Source organism: Danio rerio, chromosome 7 (genome assembly GCF_049306965.1).
Source record: "Danio rerio strain Tuebingen ecotype United States chromosome 7, GRCz12tu, whole genome shotgun sequence".
Taxonomy (NCBI): domain Eukaryota; kingdom Metazoa; phylum Chordata; class Actinopteri; order Cypriniformes; family Danionidae; genus Danio; species Danio rerio.
This window is the reverse complement of record NC_133182.1, coordinates 22942568-22964794: the sequence shown is the minus strand read 5'-3', so window position 1 is coordinate 22964794 and position 22227 is coordinate 22942568. Positions and strand designations below refer to the sequence as shown.

Genomic DNA, 22227 nt, shown 5'->3' with positions numbered 1-22227 from the left:
GAGCTCGAGTAGTTTTGACGTTGAAAAAAATGCGCTTTGTAATATCGATGATTACACTGGCTGAGGGCTTTCTTATTACATAAATAATTGTTACGACGTTAAATACTTCGCTTATGTCCACAAGGCTATAATATAACGTTATATTATTGTTTTTACAATTAAGCCACACCTCTCAGCTCCGCCACCCACACACTCACGCAATGCATTTGTTTTAAACAGGAAATCATCAAAGTCGTCCCTTCACTTTCATCAAGTCTATCAAGCTGAACTTGTTTGACTGAAATCACACAAGGTATGAAAAACAGACATTTGTCTAGATGTACGGAGAGAAAAGTTTATTTAATAATTCATTTTAATTATTATTTATAATTAGTTGTGTTTCTTATTAATGTACCCTTTTGCATTACTGTTTCCTTTTTGTTTTTCCACTATTTTAAATAGGTGTTATGCTTAAAAAGGACAAAAATTATAACTTTTTATAAATGTTTTTGACAGTCTGTGTTTTATAGCTTGATGAAATCATATAAGTTAAAGATTATATATATATATATATATATATATATATATATATATATATATATATATATATATATATATATATATATATATATAGTGTTTAATATCTTTCATTTTATTAGCAAAGTTTTTTGCAGGATGCAGTGTCAACCAGTGGTGGAAAGAGTACTGAAAAATCATACTTATGTAAAACTACCATTAATTGCCCAAAAATGTAGTAAAAGTAGAGTAAAAGTATCTTGTAAATATTATTGTAAATATTACTAAAAATATGCGTAAAAAAGTAGCCCTTTTAAAAGTACTCAAGAGTAGTGAGTAGTAAGGCTAGATGATAAAATCGGTATCAATATTAATTGACCAAAATGTTTTATCGACTTTGACAGAATATCAATATTTTTGTTTTTGACTATTAAAACTATTTCCCTTATAAAAATATTAGTGTTTTTGTTGGTAAATTTTAATAAAATTGTTGAATAAAAAAAAATCCAAATTTTCCTAAATGGATTGTTAAAAATATTCAATAATTATCCATATCGAATGATATGAAACATGATATTTTGATAATGGTTTTTGCAATATCGCCCATTAAGTTTGCATAAAATTTGTGCAGGTATGTGTAAACGTAACATTAGTGGATTTAGTTAAAGGCCTTTTAGCCATGTTTTTAGTCCACATACAGTAAACATTTTTCATCCTATCATCAGTGTCTAAACAGTCTCTGAGTTAGTGTGTGTAAAGAATTTGGACATTTTCTTGAACAATTATAATAATGCTAACAAACACTTTGCCGCATTGTCTTGAGGTTGTTACTTTCTATGTGTTATTGGATTGGACGAGAATCACAGGACTGATTTTTTCACTTAGACAATCCCCATAGACAAGAATAAAATAAAGTAGTGACTGCAGGTTGAAGGAAAAGAATGGAGTAAAAGTACCGATACAGCACTAAAAATGTACTCAATGGAAAGTAAAAGTAAACTTTTTTAAAACTACTTAGTAAATTACAATTCCTATAATATGTTATATGTTACTATAAACCACTGGTTTCAACCAAAAGTTGCTTCTCATGTGCTTTAACGTTTTTCCAGTATATTATAAAAATACAAGGACATTTAATTTAATACCACATCACACACTCTAAAACTTTGTTTTATGGGACGTTTGATATCAAACAGCTCTGCATTTCCTTGAACCAATACAATCACACACATTTTATTGATCTTTTAAAAAATCTCCATCATCTGTGCTTTATCATAGAATCTTCTTTGAGTGTAATGTCTTTATTTAAAATGTCAAAGTATGATGATACACAAACAATAGTTTGTAATTAAAACCAAAGGCTTTTCAAGGTGATGTCCTCCACCACACTGCTCAGGAGACCTTTTATTTTCAATTCTCTTTAAATGTATTCCTAATCTAACAAGAACTGACTGCAGCTAACAGGTTATGCATGTGTTTTAGCGTTCATTGCCAAATTAAATAAATGCGTGAACACAACGTTCTTTACACGTGTTAGTCTGAGCCGATGTCTGTCAGAGATTAAACAGACACCCTTCCTTACAAGCCTTTTTTTTTTTAATAAAAAATGTGATCTTGCCTTAATTTTTAAACTGAAAGTCTGCAGTAGAATGTAAATGGAAACATTTTACCCACCATCGTTTCCTGTCAGTCACGTGACTTAGTTCCTGTAAGAGAAATTCATCTGATAATCGCTTGTGGTTTTCTAGGTCTATTTTTGCTCATTTGACACCACTGTCTGTCTTGGATATAATGTACCTGTGTTTTTCATTTTTGGCCTGTAATTTTTACCAGGATCAAGTTTTCTCTATTCAGGATACATTAGTCAAACACTTTTCAACTAAATCATTGAATCTGATAGCCAGAAAATAGGTTGTTAAAGGGAAAGTTCACCCAAAAATGAAGATTCTGTTATCATTTAATTATCTTCTGCATCTTCAAATGTTTTATGAGCTGTTGAACACAGAAGAAATCTTGAAGAAAGCTGCAACCTGTAACCATTGACTTCCATAGTAATTGTTTGTCCTGTTATGGAAGCCAATGGTTATAGAAATCTTCATTATATCTTCTTCAGTGTTCAACAGAAGAAAGAAACCCGTATAAGTTTTGGAACCACTTCAGGGTGAGTAAATAGTCATTTTTTTAGGTGAACTATCCCTTTAATAAGGTATGATGGAGACCAATCAAACTACCACATTTTGTATTTCAGAAAATCACAAAGGACTACTTTTGTCCACAATGATTATTTCATAATAGTGTGTCATAATAGCAAGTACCCCAAAAGTATTGCTCAATCATGCTCTTTGAGATTTACTTCCAAATAATTACAGTCGTTAAATTCACTTGAAAATCATTGGCAGGGGTGTTGCAAAAGAGCTAGAACGAAATTGCAGGTTGTTATGTTTCCATCAGGAGCATTATTTGGAAACTCTGAACTGGAATATCAATGTATTTCTGTCAACTTTTTGTTCTGAGATACAAAGTAATGTTTATTATCAAAATATACAATGTTAAATGCTGCAAAGGTAATTAAGATGTAAAAATATGTATGCAAATAAATTCAGAAATAAAAAATATTAAATGAAATGCATCCAAACCTGATAATAACCAATATGGTAGCAATATATGGCAAATTCCTGAAATAGATCTTACTCTTTTTGTTTTCAGATGATTAATGAAGAGCTGTGCAGTTCATTTAAACTGTGTGATCTAGTCAACACTTCAGAATCTGGTCATGTAAGTACTGATATTTTTTACATTCATTCTATGTTATCTAATTTTTAGATGACGACGTGACTTTCTACTCGGAGATGTTAAAACACTTAGAACTGTGCTTTACTGTGCAGGTAATTATAATAAGCACAGTATGGAATACTCACACATTTAATATAGACCAGGGGTGCCCAGACTTTTTCTTATGAAGGGCCAAAGACCAAACTTAATTAAGAGCTGTTGGCCAAAGATAAATATACCAAACTTTATTACATTAAAGTTTCTATGTGTTGTTTCCTAGTATTTAAAAATAATGAGAATACATTGTTTAAAACCATATGAAATAATGCAGTACATATTTACATTTTTTTTTTTTTAGAATTAACTTATTACAGTAAAAATACAAACAATTCCTTTAATAACAAAATGGAGTTAAGTGCTGAATACACTAAGCTGCACCTGCCTTTGCCTTCATTTGCTCGCCTATGTACATTTCCCTCTGTCCATTTACTGACAGCATTTACATATTTAAAAGATCAGACTTATTTACAAAACAAAACTAATTACAAAAGAAAGAAACACAAAGTTACATTAAATTCGAAATGACAATCTCAGTCAAAGATATTCATCCCAACCCCTTCACTAGCATTTTCTCTCTCTTCTGGTGGGCCAAATTAAGGTTAGCAAGGGTCAACTTTGGCCCACGGGCCCAGGTCTGGCAATCTCAGGTGTAGACTATACAAAAAGCAGTTAATAAGTGGTCTGCATTAGTGGTCCCCAACCTTATTATCACCATGGACCGCTCAGCGATTGACTATTTTTTTTCAAAGTTCGGGGTGGGTGCTAGGCGACCATCAACCATTTTCTCAGAGGATGACAAGTTGACAAAACATTGCTGCAACTCTGATGCAAGTTTCATTTATGGAGAAAATTATAAAGCACTGCATTGTTTGTCTGAGGTTATTAGTTCACCGAAATGTTTATTTCATACAAAATATGAAGCTGATCAGTCAGTTCTTGTCATGTGCTTCGCGGTGCGATTGCTTCATTCTGAAGATGTTTTCCACCAAGTATGCCTGGAACGCGCGAGCGAGTTACCCTACTTGTACACAGGGCTCCAAATATCAAAATGTCCTCGCTGCATGCTTGATGACGTAGGCGATCATCAACTATGTAGCGGACTTTGTACTGCCCACTAAGGTAACACCCATGCTACTGTGTGTGACGGTTGGGTTTAGCGTTGGGGGAGGTGTAGGTGATCGTCAACTTGTTCCGCCCACTAAGGTAGTGCCCATGCTACTGTGGCAGTTGGGTTTTGGGTAGGGGAGGTGTAGGTTATCGTCAACTACTTAGTGGGCCTTGTTCCGCCAACTAAGGTAGCGCCCATGCTACTATGACAGTTGAGTTTAGGGTAGGGGGAGGTATAGGCTATCGTCAGCTATGTAGTTAACGTGGTCAACTATGTCATCAAGCTGCGGGCTGCAGCAAGGACTGTCTCCCCAATATGAGCGAGCTTCCATTGGAAATAACAAACTCGCACACAGGAAAAACGTGATGTGTGATTGGCTGCCATCATTTGCGATCTCCGGCATTTGGTCTTCTTGCAAAAATGCTGGATTCACCTGATTTGTTGACAAATGGGTTGCGGATCCATTCCTTGGCAGTTTGTGGGTCTTTCACTGGGCCTTTACCCCTTCGCAAAGAAACTTGCCAAAGACATCTGTTTCTTACTAGATTGCTTGTGCATGGGTTAAATGTTGGCGCTCAAGTGACCGAAATGTAACCAACATTCATTCATTCATTTTCTTTTCGGCTTAGTTTCTTTATTTATCTGAGGTCACCACAGCAGAATGAACCGCCAACTTATCCAGCATATGTTTAACGCAGTGGATGCCCTTCCAGCCGAAACCCATCCCTGGGAAACATCTATACACACTCATTTACACACATACACTACGGACAATTTTACCTTACCCAATTCACATATAATGCATATTTTTAGACTTGTGGGGGGAAACTTGAGCACTAGGAGGAAATCCACACCAACACGGGGAGAACATGCAAACTCCACACAGAAATGCAAAAGAAAAAGAAAAAGAAAAGTTGGGGCTCAAACTAGCGACCTTTCTTGTTGTGAGGCAAGAGCGCTACCCACTGTGCCACCGTACTGCTCATGTAACCAACAGAATACGATAATTTCTCAAGATAAAAGATTTTTCAAAATAAAAAATCGTTCAGACTCAGATAATAAATAACACGTAAATAATTTATGATTTCTTGTGTGACCTGGTACCAATTGATCTACGAACTGGTTCCTGTTCACGGCACAGGGGTTGGGGACCAATGGTCTGCATGAAGGTGAAGTTGCTTAGACCTATTTTCAATAATGAATTTGGGTGGGGCATTTTTTGAGCATCATTCCCTCATAGAAAACTAGTAAAATGAGCGTGGAATATTGCTATGCAGTTGCTATGGAAGCCATCAAGTTGAAGTCAACAGATGGAATGATATACTCCAAACACAAAAGCAAATGGTCATTGGATTCATTGGATTAACTTGCATAGATTCATTATAATACCTTAAGAATAACAATGTGAGTAGCAAAATAAACATCATGTTTGACTTCACACAGACTTAAATAAACATCATAAACCATAAAAAGTTGTGTTAGCAACCTTAAAAGTATTCTCAACCATACATAATGACATCTTTCTCATCTCTGTTATGACCTTCTCAGGACTCTGCACAGGTAGTAATCATCAGTGATTCATCCCCACAACCTGCTTTTAACCCATCATCAATCCAGCATGCTTTGGAAACATACAGCCGATTGCTGGATGCAACATTAGAACACAATAGAGAGCCCATTCAACGTTTTGCAGAGATGACAGCCCAAACTATTATAGATTCCACATTGAGGCTCAGAGATCCAAGTACATCTGTCAAAGTAAGACAGGACGAAGTTGAGATGCTAGCCGAAGAGCTAACATTACAGGTCTGTTGCAAAGCATTGGAAGAGATGAAGAGGCATCATTACTCGGATGATCCATCATCCAAAAATATATATGATGGGGTAATGGTGGCGACTTACGAAAACACTCCGGTCCTGTGTTCCACAGGCTGTGACAAAAACACATCTGAAATGGAAATAGACTGCAAGATGGAAGAATATGATGACGCATATACTGTAGCCTATGCTACATCCTTAAAGAGCATGACTAGCTTTGGCTCTATTGAATACCCTGATGCTCCTCCAAGCACCCCTTTACTTCCAGAGATGATAAGGAGTCGAGCCAGTTTCACAAGGAAGCTGAAGGGAGGATTGGCCAAGGAGTTTCTTCCCTCACCCCCTCCGCCAACCCCCAAAGACCACATGCAACCCTTAATGGAGAACCAAACGACAGATACGCCTGCTGACTTTGTGGTCAGACTAATGCGCTCACTTTCGCTAGAGTGCTATCAAAATGGCGGACAAGAAAAAGAGTACACAGAACCTGAGGATGGTCAAAATAGCATGCTGACTGACTATGCAGCTCAACTATCTGCTGATATCCTGAATTTTATCACCACCAATGAGGTCAAGGATGAAGATTATCTCAAATGTGTAATGGAAATTGCTGACCAGCTAGCTGGTGAAATCGTATCAGGGTATTTAGCAGATGTGATGTTAAGCAGAGAAAGGAAGGATAAGGTAGATGTGCCTTCAGCTAAAAGATCTAGCATGCCAGTCTCTGCAGCAGACAGGGTAAAAGTGTTAGCTAGTGAGCTAATCATTAATGCTATAGTTCAAGCTTTTGCAAAGCTAAGACAGGATGAGGTTGAACATGAAACCCAGCCATATCTTTCAGGCAGAGCGATGGAACCACAGCCATGGGAAGAAGATTCAAACACACTATGTAAAGACTCAATCAACTCCCACAAAGCCTTCGGTAAATCAGAATTGAACACCATTTCAGCTGATGACACAAAAATTGCATCATTGGTACAAAGATTTGCCAACGACTTTGCAGAAGTCGTGCTTCAGCAATCAATATTTGATGCTTCCAGCTTGCGTTTTAGCTGTAAGCAATCTGACAGAAGTGACATGGTCTCACAAAAAAACAAAAACAAAAAAATAATCAAGATACGCACTGAGGAAAGCCATCAGATCCAGGAACTGCAGTGTGTTCTACTCTGGGCTGCAGCCTCTCTGAGAGGAACTTCAGCACTTCAGTTTGATCTTCCAGACTCAAGGCTTCAGCAGCAGGTACAGATTGTTACTGTCTTCACAGACCAAACTTAATATAGTAAAGAAGACCAGAGAGAGTTGTAGAAACCTGTTCACACCAAGGGTAATAATTATAATGAGCTAAGTCTAGAAGGTCTAATTGCACAAGGATAGCAGAGCTATTGTAATTATAAACATAGATGGTTCATTAGTCGCTGTTTCTATGAGTTGTCCGCCATATTGGTACAGTCAAACCAGAAAGCAAGTTGACAGTGCGCATTTAGCTGTAGTTACGTATATGGATCAACAATAGATTTCAATATCTGTAATATAATTCAGGAGATGATTTTTGCCAGACTAACACTCAACTCAACTCAATTTATTTCTAAAGCACTTTCTATCAACCACAATGGGTACCAAAGTGCTGTACATAAAAACACATAAATACATGCAAGGAACCAAAGTACAAAACTCACAACACATGATTAAAAGCTAAAGAAATTAAGTGTGTTTTTGGTGACCTCTGAAAAGTCTCAAAAGTTTGAGATGTTCTTATGGAGAGTGGAAAATCGTTCCAAAGTTTTTGAGCTGCTGTTGAAAAAGCTCTATCACCTCGACATTTCAAGTGTGATCATGGAAGTTGCAAATGTTGATGCTTAGAGCAAAGAGATCTCACGGGTTGGTGTATAGTAACAGTAACACAATAACCCAAAATGACACAACTAGGCATGCTCATTTTGGTTAGTTTTGCCAATCGACAAACGCCGCTTGTTTACTGAATATTAAGCGTTAACTAGTCAGATTAATATTAAATTAATATTTAATTTAAAATAATAATTGAGGTGTCTACTTTGTGTCTGACACAATGAATATTAAATTTTAAAAAACTGATTTATTTTAACATGTGAACAACAGCATACAGAACATTAGAACAACAGCACATCTTCACGCACCTGCAGTGATTCCACCAGCATAGAAAAAATGAATTAACTAAATAAAAATAATAAAATAAACAGTCCTGCCCTCGATATTTTTCACTTAAATGACAAATTTAGATGACAAAACAACAATACTGACTGAATCCTTTTTAAAAACCTGCATATGCTGTTTGTCCAATCATATCTTTTTTTCTTCCGTCAAATAAAGATAGCAGGCTACCTTAAATCTATCTCAACACGCAAAATATGCATTAAATCAATGGAAACCCCAACTCTGCTTTCATTTGATTGAAGAATACTACGTATTTTTCAAAGTATTCTTCAGACTGACGCAACACGCTTTTTTTCGCTCTGAGTTAATTTTTTTTTTTTTATTGTGAGTACACAGCGCACAACGTCAAAAAACGCGAGGCACAGCAGGGAGCCGCAAAACGCTCGCGGGTATTAGTAAACTATACAAAAGATGCCCCTCTTAATGCATTTTCTGTGATCTGCCCCTTATGCAGCCAAACTTTTAAAATATATATAATAATATTTTTTAGAATTTAACTGATTTCATTAATCGGTTAAAAACGCATCCTTTCGGTTAACGGTGAATCGGTTATTATGAGCATCCATAGACACAACATTAAAGTTTACAATAGAAAGTTAACGCATATAAAAATAAAAACCAAAACAAGGTTAACACATTTGTTTGGGAATTTAAATATCCGTGGTTATTACACGCAGATGCTGCACAGCACAGTTTTGGCATCAAGGAAAACTCATTGATTTTTACTGCGAGTGACAACATGTTGATCATTTCAAGATGGCGGATACGTCAACATGTCTGGAGCAGTTGAATGCAGCATTTATACATAACTGTTGTTGGAATCATTGTGATAAACAATGAAAACAGTCAATGAGAATCCACCAAATTGTAAAGGAAAACAGAATTTCATATGTTGATTCTAATACAGAAATCTATATGGTAAGGTTTAAACAGGCCTTAAAGGGATAGTTTACCCAAAACTGAAATTCCTGTCATCATTTACTTATCCTTCATTAGTTACAAACCTCTTTTTTTATCTTTAATGGATAGCACAGTAGAGAGTATTGACAGGATAGCATGGGGAGCAGAGAGAGGGGAAGAATCGGTAAGAATCATGAGGTGGAAATCGACCTCAAGTCGCCATGAGTGCAGCTGGTGCCAACTTTGTTAATAAGTTATTTTGAGAAATGTTGAAAAAACTGCAACCATTGAATTCTATAGTATTTTGTTTTACTATTGAAATAAATGGTTGCAGGTTTATAACATTCTTTTAAATTACTTCTTTAGTGTTCAACAGAAAAATGAAATTATATTGGTTTGAAAACAAATTTGGGGTAAGTAAATAGTGAGTACATTTATATTTTTGGGTGAACTATCCCTTTAAAACCTGTACCCATTTTGACCAATATTGGAAATTGTTTTAGCATTCACACAGATGCTAACATTGTGTCTGTTATTATAAGTGTGCACTGCAATTTTCTCGTATTCTTTGAAGTTGATTCTTACTGTCTTTCATCAGCCGGAATAAAAGAAATTGTTCTGAGAAGCCATTTGATTGATATTGTTCCTCACTATCATTATAGCTGCGACTTTACTATACTCAGAGAATTTGAATTAATATTCAGAGTGCATTGCATAGTTATTGCCAGTGGTGTGAACCAGAAATAAACTCTTTTTTTTTTAAAGATGAATTTCAATGTGTAATATTAAAAACCTTACCTGCAAAAAAGTGAAAGACAGACATTAATTGATTAGATTTTTTTCTCCCTGAAAAGGCTTTTGTTTTGATCACATTGAAAATTCAGAAATTTTCTCTTAAAAGTTTTCACAAAAGTAAAAGCACTATAATTATTTGATGTTATTCATTGTATATTCATTGGTTTAATTAAACAGTGAATTCCTGCAATAGTATATGAATTCCTATTGGCCTTGATTTGCTCTTCAGTGTTTGAATCTTAAGCAGTGAAATTCAAACCAAACTGTACTGAACTAAACTTAAATTCAACTCTGAAATCTTGACTTTACTAGAGCTTCTAGGTTAAGCAGCTTCGACACAATCTACATTGTAAAAGGGCTATATAAATAAACATGAATTAAATTGAATCGTTCAGCTTTTATCTGGTAATAAATCCCCTGAATCTAATCTTTTACATACTAATTTGATGTAAAAATGATAAACAATATATTTAATAACTTATACATTAAACATTTTAGGGCTGCACAATGTATCGGAAATTATCGTTATCGCGATAATAGTATACACAATATCCATATCGCAGAGAAGTGCAATAAATTAAATTCAAATTTATTTATAAAGCTTTTGCGTGCTGCATGCATAGATTAGCCAAATCTGACTAAATTCATCCCCACCTCTCCAGTAGGTGTTGTTAGCTAAAATGAAATGCTAATGTCGGGAGACAAAAGAGGAAAAAGACAACAGCCAATAAGAATCAGAATTTCCAGTGTGGTGTTCATTCATTCATGGCGTTTTTCAAGTCTAATTGTTTTTTTTTTTTTTTTTTTTTTTAGAATTAATAAGCTCTAAAAATCTCTATTGAATGTTTATTTTTAGTTTGACCATTACATAAATAAATTATTTTTATTAACTGTTGATAAAATTGTGTGTTTTTTTAAGTTAGTTATATTGTAAGAAATATCATTATTGCAATACTCAATATAGTATATTGCATATTTCTCTAGTATCATGCAGCCCTAGTGCACATTTTGTTAATTAGAATGAGAATCCATAAAAAACCTGTTATTTTGAATGCGTATATACACAAATGTTTTGGTTTAATATTTACATGTAAAATGTTTTTGCTATGTAATAATAATAATAATAATAGTAATAATAATAGTAATAATACTTTGGAGCAAAATTTTATTACTAATTTAATAATTGTGTATGAGGAAATAACATATACACAAACAAAAATGGTCTAATGATAAACTTAACTTTTACTTTATTTAAAATGGATAAAATAGTAAAATAGCAATAAGGATGTATACAATTGTTACTTTCATTGTATAGACAAAATACATAAACAAGTATAAATAATAATAATAAAACACTGTTTTCAAAAACAATTTTCAGAAAAAAAAGAAAGAAAAAAAAAAAAAAAAAAATATATATATATATATATATATATATATATATATATATATATATATATATATATATGTATGTGTGTGTGTGTGTGTGTGTGTGTGTATATGTTTGTTTGTATGTATGTATGTATGTTTGTTTTTAGGCATGTAGTCAGGAGGAGTACAGGAGGTTCGAAAGACCCACCTCTCACTGACAAAGGACCAGAATTTGTCCCAAACATAAGTTAATTTGTCCTATTTTGACTGCTTGTGGCATAATAAATTTTGAAATTAATCTATCGAAAAAGGTTTTAACATCAAGTAAAATCTTGTGTTGGCTGTCGGTTCAGTGTGACTGAGAAAAGTTGAACGTGCTGGCCAGTTTGCTATTTAAATTAATCATATTGAAACAACAACAGGGTGCAAGCTGGTTTTGAGGTTAGAAAACCGAGAAAAGGATTTGTGGATGTTTACAACTTATTGTCTGCATGTTTTGCATTATATTATATTGAAGTTTTCTTGACTCTGCATTGAAAGTTTTTGAAAACCCTGTAAAAAAGGTTTGTTAGTTACTTTGATGTTATTGTTAATTAATAAGTAATAAGTAATTAATTCCTCTACTTTTCTCAAATCTATAATTGTTCTTGTTATGCAAAGAAAGAAGTCCATAATACTCATTATAAGACACCTGTATTTCTTCTTATTTTCCTCACTCTTTCCCCCTCAGCTCTGCAGACTCTCTCGAAGTGCTGGTCTGAATGGCTGGACAGTGGCCTCTTTAATGGCTTCCCTCCATGAGTTTTGCGACACGCAGCAAGAAGCCAGCAGAGGGCGCTACGAGAGCTCTGAATCTCTCCTGGAGCATCTGCAGCACCTGACTGACAACGCATGTTTAAACTGAACTCAGGCCAGCTTCACCCTTGCAGAACCATGCGCCACCCCTCCTGAAATGAAGACAGAACACAGCAGGCATCAATCTTCATCTACACACTCTTCAACGTCCCGAGCGCTAATAAAAGCAGACAGAGTCCTAACAAACTATGCTCAGTTATAATCGATTTCATTGAAAACGAGCCCTTAAAAACGAAACAGCTGTGCGTGCGCTGCCTCCTCACAATAATCAGACATCCGAACCAAAGGCTAAACCACAGCCATTATTAGGTAAGCAGAAATCAGACTACAAATCAGCTCTAGATGTTACCACCACCCAAAACACACTGACACTTTCTTGACCAAAGATCCTTTATTGTTAACGTCTGTGTTTTTATATGTCACTGCCAATAATAAAGTGTGTCTGAATAATGATAAACAGCCAATATTGTATTGTTGGAGCTGTTTAATGGTGCGGTGCTTAAGGCTTTGCGGGGTGTGTGTAGAAAGCAGGACTTTTTACTGCATCCCATTAATACTCCCCGAGCAGTGATACCTAACATGGCAGGAATGCGTTTTAGCGAAAACCTGCATCCCACTCGCACTCCCACTCTTGGCGACCAACGGCTTTACAATCAGGGACACACACAAACTTACACACATGCTCATTGTTTGACCCTCCACCTTGCTCTATTAGTCTCCCAGACATTCTCATTCGGTCTCCTACACAAAAACACACAGGTTGGTTTTTTGTTATTTATGGGCACTGTCCAAACACTTAAAAAAAAAAAAGATTTTCAAACTACTTATCTAATGAGCTGAAACAACACAATTCCTCCGTTGTTGTTTTTTTTCTGTGAGAACTTAAAAGTTTTATGTTCAATCCACTTTAATTTGTAAAAAATAATAAGTTAATATAATAACTTAATGGGCTGCACGACGGCGCAGTGGGTAGCACGATCGCCTCACAAAGAGAACTTCGCTTCATGTGGGTTTCCTTTGGGTGCTCCGGTTTCCCCCACAAGTCCAAAAGCATGAGGTGAATTGGGTAGGCTAAATTGTCCGTACTGTATGTGTGTGAATGAGTGTGTATGGATGTTCCCCAGTGATGGGTTACAGCTGGAAGGGCATCCACTGCATATAAAATATGCTGGATAAGTTGGCGGTTCATTCGGCTGTGGCGACCCCAGATTGATAAAGGGACTAAGCCAAAAAGAATATGAATAAATAATACCTTAATACCCGGCATATTTACAGTGTACATTGTAAACAATGCAGTTGTGCCAACACAAATCGATTAAGTTAACTTAACAAATTTAAGTGGATTGAACTTTAAACAAATAAGTTCTCGCAAAAAAAAAAAGAATTGTGTTGTTTTAGTAAAAAACAAGTGTTAAGTTTAGTGTTATGTTTTTAGTAAAAAAAAAAACAGTATTTGTGTGGAACAGTATTTTTACAGTATATACTGTAAATGCTGTTGCTCCAACACAAATGGATTAAGTAACTTAACAAATTTAAGTGGAATGAACATAAAACAGTTAAGTTGTTTCAAAAATCTCAAATTTAAAAATTTCTGTTGTTTCGACTCATTTTAAAGAAGTAGTTCAAACAAGCAGCAAATCTTTTTTTTCAGTGTGGGCGCGTAATGTAGGCCTATTGTATACTGTACAAACATGGTAAAAAGCACATTTATGGCCTTACCCAACAGTCCCAGGAAACCATGAAAAAAAAGTTAACTGGTTTTAAACAGTTTTAAATTACTATGCATATAGAGGTGTGCAATATCATGAAATCATATATAATATGGACAAAATTAAAGTATAGAATTTCATGTTATGCGCTATCATTTATATTGTGGTTTTACAAAATGCATTGTTTATGGTAACGTTGTTACTTTTTGTGGTACAGTAAGTAATGCATTATTTTAAGTTACTTATGCATAACTTTCTCTTACATGGCTAGGGCTTGATCTCTTTCAGAACTCATTCATTTTCTTGTCGGCTTAGTCCCTTTATTAATCCGGGGTCGCCACAGCGGAATGAACCACCAACTTATCCAGCAAGTTTTTTTACACAGCGGATGCCCTTCCAGCCGCAACCCATCTCTGGGAAACTCTTTCAGAACTTGCAGGGTTTTTTCTTTTTTTAATAGAGGAGCTCTGTAATAAACAGCACACTGTATAACCTTTGTTGTATGAAAATAAAATTCATACATACACAATTCAAATTTTCAAAATCCAATTCATGAATTTAAAAAGCGATAAAAAATATGCACTTTCAACTCGTAAAAGTCAAAACATGATTCAAAAATACACAAATTCAGTTAGTAAGTTCAAAACACGATTCATAAATACACAGATCAAATTTGTAAATTCAAATAACGATTCAAAAATATGCAAATCAAATTTGTAAAGTCAAAACACAACTCAAAAATACACAAATCCAATTCACAAGTTTAAAACACAATTCATAAATACACAAACCAATTTGTTAGTTCAAATGCGCAAATATAATTCGTAAATTCAAAACATGATTCAAAAATATTCAAATATAATTTGTAACTTCAAAGCACGATTCATATATATGCAAATTAACTTCGTAAATTTAAAACATGATTCAAAAATACACAAAGCCAATTCGAAAATTAAAAACGCGCTTCATAAATACCCAAATCCAATTTGTAAATTCAAAACATGATTCATAAATATGCAAATCCAATTTGCAAGTTTAAAACTCATTTCATAAATACACAAACCAATTTGTATGCTCAAAACAATTCATAAATATGCAAATCCAATTCGTAAATTCAAACCACAATTCATAAATACGCAAATCCAAATCGTAAATTCAAAACACGATTAAAAAATACACAAATCCAATTCGTAATTTCAAAACACGATTCATAAATATGCAAATCAACTTCGTAAATTTAAAACATGATTCAAAAATACACAAACCCAATTCGAAAATTAAAAACGCGCTTCATAAATACCCAAATCCAATTCGTAAATTCAAAACACAATTCAGAAATACGCAAATCCAATTTGCAAGTTTAAAACTCAATTCATAAATACACAAACCAATTTGTATGCTCAAAACAATTCATAAATATGCAAATCCAATTCGTAAATTCAAACCACAATTCATAAATACGCAAATCCAAATCGTAAATTCAAAACACGATTAAAAAATACACAAATCCAATTCGTAATTTCAAAACACGATTCATAAATATGCAAATCAACTTCGTAAATTTAAAACATGATTCAAAAATACACAAACCCAATTCGAAAATTAAAAACGTGCTTCAAAAATACCCAAATCCAATTCGTAAATTCAAAACACAATTCAGAAATACGCAAATCCAATTTGCAAGTTTAAAACTCAATTCATAAATACACAAACCAATTTGTATGCTCAAAACAATTCATAAATATGCAAATCCAATTCGTAAATTCAAACCACAATTCATAAATACGCAAATCCAAATCGTAAATTCAAAACACGATTAAAAAATACACAAATCCAATTCGTAATTTCAAAACATGATTCATAAATATGCAAATCAACTTCGTAAATTTAAAACATGATTCAAAAATACACAAACCCAATTCGAAAATTAAAAACGTGCTTCAAAAATACCCAAATCCAATTCGTAAATTCAAAACACAATTCAGAAATACGCAAATCCAATTTGCAAGTTTAAAACTCAATTCATAAATACACAAACCAATTTGTATGCTCAAAACAATTCATAAATATGCAAATCCAATTCGTAAATTCAAACCACAATTCATAAATACGCAAACTGAATTCGTAAATTCAAAACACGATTCATAAATACACAAATCCAATTCATAAATTCAAAACACGATTCAAAAATACACAAATTCAATTCATTTGACATCCAATTCATTGTGTTTGCCAATTATCAAATTGGATTGTGTAAATGTGAATTGTGATGTGCAAGTATGGGTTTTATATATCGCCCACCCCCAGGACACAAGACATGTTCTCATAAACTACTTCAACATACTAATACCTAGGTCATACCCATGTCATTACACAAATCTGTGTCCTAATAAATCACATAACCAAGCACACACACATTCTCAAACTGACTTCACAGCTGCAGTGTCAGTGAAGACACACAATGGCTTTCAGTCCAGCCCCGTTACACGCATCTGGAGAAGTGTTTGTTCCAATGTCTGAGGAACCATCGCTGCCAAAAATCAGACGACGAAAAAAAGTATGCATGAGGAAAAAAAGATAGCAGGGAAGAAAAAAGAGAGAGAAGGGATGAAGTGATTGCAACAGAGCTGACACATATAGAGTCAAATGGATCATGGTGGTTCTGGAAAACATCCCAACACCCCCCACCCAATCTTTTCCCCCAAGCTATGACGCATCGATTTATTCTCCACAATGAGAGCCAGACACATGTAAAGGAATTCCTTACACTAAACAGGCCTGGTAGACTTAAAGTACTCATATATTTTCTATTCGTAACACTCAAGCCCAGTGAAGCATTGAAGCGCCCATGACTAAAGTCAAAAGGGACGGCGAGCAATCCTTCGTATTTATGTGATCAAACGGGCCGACGGAGAAGGGGGAAACCTGCATTAAAGATGAAATAAATTCAAATAAAATGAGCGCAGAACATTTAACATGCTGGCTCTGGAGAATAGGGATGTGTTCGGGTTTATGGCGTTTTCAAAGAACGTTTTCTTTTTTGTAGGCCGCATCTATCTTGGAGATAAGGTCAGTGTGTGGAAAACATGACATTTTCTTTGCACCCAGTAATGTGATTCGATGTGTGTCAGACTATATTAAAGGGATAGCTCACTCGGAAATAATAATTCTGTCATCATTTGCTCTCTATCATGTCATTTCAAAAGACGAGAATTGTCTCAACAGTGTTTTTTTTTCTACTTGTCAGCATGGTCAAAAAGCATTTTTATTTATTTATTTGAAGTATCAGTTTTCATCTCTAGGGTGAACTTTTTTGCGGGATGGAGATTTTTGTGAATCAAGCTCCAGATGTGTCTGGCCAGTAATTTATAAACGACTACATCAATAAAACCGAAAACTTTATAGAAATATAAAACATTTTACATGCTCTGCTGCAAAAATAACTTCTTGTGGTTTGGCTAACCATCTCCCAACCTGGTCAAACAGGTCTGTTGGCTGGTTTTATAGGGTTTATGGACACTAAATTAATAATTCTCAACCTGGAAACCGGGGTTGTCCGGATCCACTTGAGGGCTCCAACAAACTTCCAATGCAGAGTCAAGATAACTTCAAATTAGACAAAACATGCAGACAATAAGTTAAAAACAGCCACAAACAAATAAAAAGTACACATACAAAAAAGATATTTAGAAAATCGTCTGAACTGTATTTTATTATTAATATTATTAGTGTTTGTTTATTTTGTCTATACAATTAAAGTAAATGTAAACCAAAATGTAAATCAAAAACAAAACTAGACAACTGACCTTTATTGTTTTGAAAATTGAGACAATTTTCTAAATATTAGAATAAGCTATAGCTAGGTCCACACAAAATCTGCGCACACAGAAATCCGCAGATTTTTAGCAGATCATTGGTCTGTGTATTTACTTGTGTAAATGTGTAGAAATTTACACTACCGGTCAACAGTTTGGGGTCATTTTATTATTATTATTTTTATTCTGTTCATCAAGACGGCATTTATTCCATGTAAAAACAACTGTTAAATTGTTAAATATTTATTTATTACTTATTGTATGTATTTTCAAATAAAATCAGCAGTCCAGTCATTATTGCTTTTACTATTATTACCATTAATAATAATAATAATAATGAATATTAAAGTGATTTCTAAAGGATCATGTGACTCTGAAGACTAATGTTAAATGTTAAAAAGTAGTGAAGCTGAAAATTCATCTTTAAAATCAAATAATTAAATTAAATGATAAACTACTTTTGAACAGTTATTTTTTTAATATTTATATATATATTTTTGGATGAAATAAATGCGGCCTTATATCCTATATATATATTTTCTCCCTAGCCTTTATATCTTAGCAAGGACTTAAACTTGAATGCACACAGACTTATGAGGAAGTGTGTCACTGTGGGGACCAGAATTGAGGTTCTCATAGGTAAACACGCTTATAAAATCACACAGAATGATGTTATTTAAAATATATAAAAATGCAGTTTCCTCTGAAAAAATAAGCAGTTTTACAGTATAAAATACATGCTATGGAAAGTCCTTATAAACCAACAAGTTCAATGTAAGTGTGTGTGTACTTGTTCTTATACCCTAGTGGGAACTTAAATTTGAATGCACACAAACTCATGGGGACTTGTTTCACTGTGGGGACCAACATTGACGTCCTCATGAGTAAACATGCTTATCAATCGCACAGAATGACATTTGTTTTTTTTAAGTATAAAAATGTTAATCGTTTCATGTGAGGGTTGGGTTTAGGGTTTGGGTAGGGGGATAGAATATATGGTTTGTACAGTAGAAAAACATCATTACATCTATCCCCACTGGAATATAGGAACAAGTGTGTGTGTATGTGTGTGTATGCACATACACTAATCATGTTGAAATTTTCAGCTAATTGTTTCTTTCAGACTACTGAAAATAAAAATCCAAATTTCACAGAAGTGTATAGAGGGAATTCATTCATTCATTTTCTTTTCGGCTTAGTCCTTTTATTAATCAGGGTCGCCACTGAGGAATGAACCGCCAACTTATCCAGCATATGTTTTACGCCCAGATGCCCTTCCAGCTGCAACCCATCACTAGGAAACACCCACACACATTTGCATTCACACACATACACTAGCTTACCCAATTTACCAAATTTATCACACAGAGATGCCAACTAACCCAGCTGAGACTTGAACCAGTTAACATCGCTAACCCCTGAGCCACCGCTTCGCCCTATAGAGAGAATATGTGAATAATTTTTTATTAAATTTCCACTTGTTTTTTTTTTTTTCCCAAAATAAGTCTTATTTTTTCAGGCACTGATGATACACCAAACTTTTCCCCAGTCTACATTGTGACAATTTTATGCAGTCTGCTCATATATCATTCACTTACTATATTTCACAATTAATTCCTTAAAAATTGGTCAAATTATTTTTTTGTTAATTAGTTTATTTTGAAAATCCCCTCCACTCTAATATGGCAGTGCTAAATAAAAAATCTGATTTTGTCAGATTTTGTTATTTCTGTTCCTGAAATGTATTATAAAAAACACTACCTTACAAAAGCCTTGTTGTCAATGGCAATCGTAAGAGCAATGAATACTTATTGGAACTTAAATACCACATTGACCCAAGATTCTCACTGAAATCCGTCAAGTTTGGTGAAGGAAAACTGGTTTGCGGGTACAATCAGTATCAAATTCTTCAGCAGGATAGTGCTTTTTTTCATACTCCAGCCTCCGCATCTAAGTAACTGAAAGCAAATAAGGTCAAGGTGCTCTAGGATTGGCCAGACCAGTCACCAGACATGAACAATATTGAGCATGTCCAGTGTAAGATAATAGAGGAGGCATTGAAGATGAATCCAAATAATCTTGATGATCTCTGGCAGTCCTGCAAAAACTCTTTCTTTGCCATTGCAGATGACTTTAATAATAAGTTATTTGAGTCATTACAGAAATGTATAGATGCAGTCGTCCAAGCTCATGTGAGTAATCCTATGGTTGTTGTCGATACCATTAATTAATCTTATGATACTATACCAGCTGAAGTATCACGATACCAAGTAGTATTGCGATACTGTAATTCATAACTCAAATAATAAAGAAAATTGTCAGAAATACTGTATTTGATGTTATAATAGGCCTACTTAAATTTAATTTATAATCCCCTTAAGGCCAAAAAGTATTATTTGCACCCAACCTCACCTAAAATGTATTCATTCTTTTTGTTTATTTTGTAAATAACTGACCAACAAAAATACATTAAATTAAAGATACAAATTATACAGAGCAAAATTTATTTACAAAAAAGCATTTTTCCAACAAAACTAGGCTATATGAATCAAAAATTTCGATGTTTCCTGTTGCTATTTTGGGTTTTTCATCTATTTTTTTATTCAGTCTTATCAGGTAAGAATCCAAAGTAATTCAAAATATCACTTTGTAAGTCCCTCTTTTTAAAAGATTGCCGTGGTTGTTGTAACTACTTATATTAACAGAAAGAGAAATAAACTGATTCAAACGTGCGTTCGAACTGAAGTGCTAGAAAACGTGCAATAGGCTACCATAGAAGGTGCCAATTCTACAAAGTTTTGCAACCCTAAAAGGCTCCGCAGACTATTCAAATGAAATGGTTTACTGTTGCACAAATGTGTGAGCATTTTGTGACTTTTCCACATGCAACATTTTCTATTGTAAATAAACCATTATTGACGAATCTACCGTTTATAAACTACAGTGGCATTGCCAGTATTTTGGAGCCATAGTATATTGATACTACCATAGTACCGGCAAACCGTGCAACCCTAAGTCATACACAATATTAATTCTTTTTCCACTGCACCATGACTTTATATTCTATACTGTACATTATTTCTGTTAGATGACAAGACTTTTCTAAGCAAACCTTACTGACCTCCTAATTAAATAATTAAAAATCAAGGCATGATCATATTTTATTTTGGTAAAATAAGCCTAATCTAGAAGCCTTTGCCTCTCACATAAGCCACTTCTGATACCAAAATGATCAACTAGAAGTCAAGTTATCATTTGTTGTTGTTCCTAAAACTTGGATAAGTGACAAGACTTTTGTCTGGCAGTGTACTGCACACTAATAAACTGTTTGTTCAGATTTAAAGGGATAGTTTACCCCAAAATAAAAATGAAATACTCTTTATTTACCTAAAGTGGTTCCAAAGATTTATGGGTTTCTTTATTCTGTTCGATAAACAAAGAAGATAGTTTGAAGAAAGCTGAAAACCGGTAACCATTGACATTGCTAGTCGGAAAAACAAAAACCAAGGTCAATAGTTTAACAGTTTTCTAGCATTTTTCAAAACATCTTCTACTGCGTTCAACAAAAGAAAGAAATTTAAGTGGGTTTGAAATAGTAAGGTCTGAGTTAAAAAAAATGACAGAATTTTCAGTTTTAGATGAACTCTTCATTCGGAAAAAGCTTGTAAAGCAAGACAACTGTCTGCACGTAATCTTGCATAGCTCTTCTCCCTGTTGACAGCACTAAACACCCTCGTTAGAAATCATCTGACAGGCAATCAGTAGCAGACATGAGCGATCAAGCCCTGAGGAATTGTCTTGCATGCCCATTCATTTCTCACCCCTTCCGTTGCACTTCCAGAGATGATCCGTAGCTGCGGTGCGAACATCGCTCTGCTCCATTTCTGACCATCTAACCACAGGCCTGGACCAGGAGAAACCCACCAGACATCTGTGTTCCATCTCCAGCAGACCCTCGTACAGACAAACATACATCGGGGCTCACACACGATGCTCGTCTCCTGCTGTTTATGGCTAAAACAGACGGAAAGGGTACAGATATATTTACAGAGTGAGGAGAGGAGTGAAGCTTCGAGTCCCTTCAGTTTTACTGTGGACCGTTTATCTCAAGACGACAGGAATGTTTATGTCAGCTGAAGAGTAGAAGTGATCAACGTAATTTATTAGACACAGTTAAAAGTCTTTCGAATGTCGTTGTTTTAGTCTGATCAGTCTTATTTTGTTGACGTTATATATTTTACATTTGCACAATATGGCACAGTGGGGTAAAGGTCATGAAACCTTGATATCTTGACTTTCAGTCACACAAACAGCTGCTCGAAATACACAAACTGATCAGTTT

The 22227-nt window shown here is 34.4% G+C and overlaps 1 protein-coding gene and 2 long non-coding RNA genes across 5 annotated transcripts in view; 1 reads left to right on the top strand and 2 right to left on the bottom strand.

Annotated features, from left to right (window-relative positions):
• On the top strand, positions 1-12825 carry si:dkey-171c9.3. The gene is made up of 4 exons (XM_001339501.9): positions 1-292; positions 3202-3270; positions 5984-7492; positions 12237-12825. The coding sequence occupies exons 2-4, from the start codon at positions 3202-3204 to the stop codon at positions 12408-12410; spliced, it is 1752 nt and encodes a 583-aa protein (XP_001339537.2). The 5' UTR covers positions 1-292; the 3' UTR covers positions 12411-12825.
• Positions 12826-13317: 492 nt separating this feature from the next.
• LOC141375354 (uncharacterized) lies at positions 13318-17722 on the bottom strand. Its single transcript, XR_012383267.1, has 3 exons — positions 15803-17722; positions 14427-15033; positions 13318-14360 (listed from the first exon to the last, which is right to left on the bottom strand). It is a non-coding gene; the product is annotated as an uncharacterized lncRNA (long non-coding RNA).
• A 2767-nt stretch (positions 17723-20489) lies between these two features.
• LOC141375353 (uncharacterized) overlaps positions 20490-22227 on the bottom strand; it is a 30461-nt gene continuing 28723 nt past the window's right edge. For all 3 annotated transcript variants that reach the window (XR_012383265.1, XR_012383266.1, XR_012383264.1), the window contains one exon: positions 20490-21899. This is a non-coding gene — a long non-coding RNA (uncharacterized lncRNA). The remainder of the gene's footprint in view (positions 21900-22227) is intronic.

Bases quoted from the DNA above. Each gene is read 5' to 3' on its own strand.
- si:dkey-171c9.3 (XM_001339501.9), top strand. From the start codon at position 3,202: ATGATTAATGAAGAGCTGTGCAGTTCATTTAAACTGTGTGATCTAGTC. The intron at 3,271-5,983 runs GTAAGTACTGAT...TGACCTTCTCAG, and splicing joins ACACTTCAGAATCTGGTCAT to GACTCTGCACAGGTAGTAAT. The intron at 7,493-12,236 runs GTACAGATTGTT...TTTCCCCCTCAG, and splicing joins ACTCAAGGCTTCAGCAGCAG to CTCTGCAGACTCTCTCGAAG.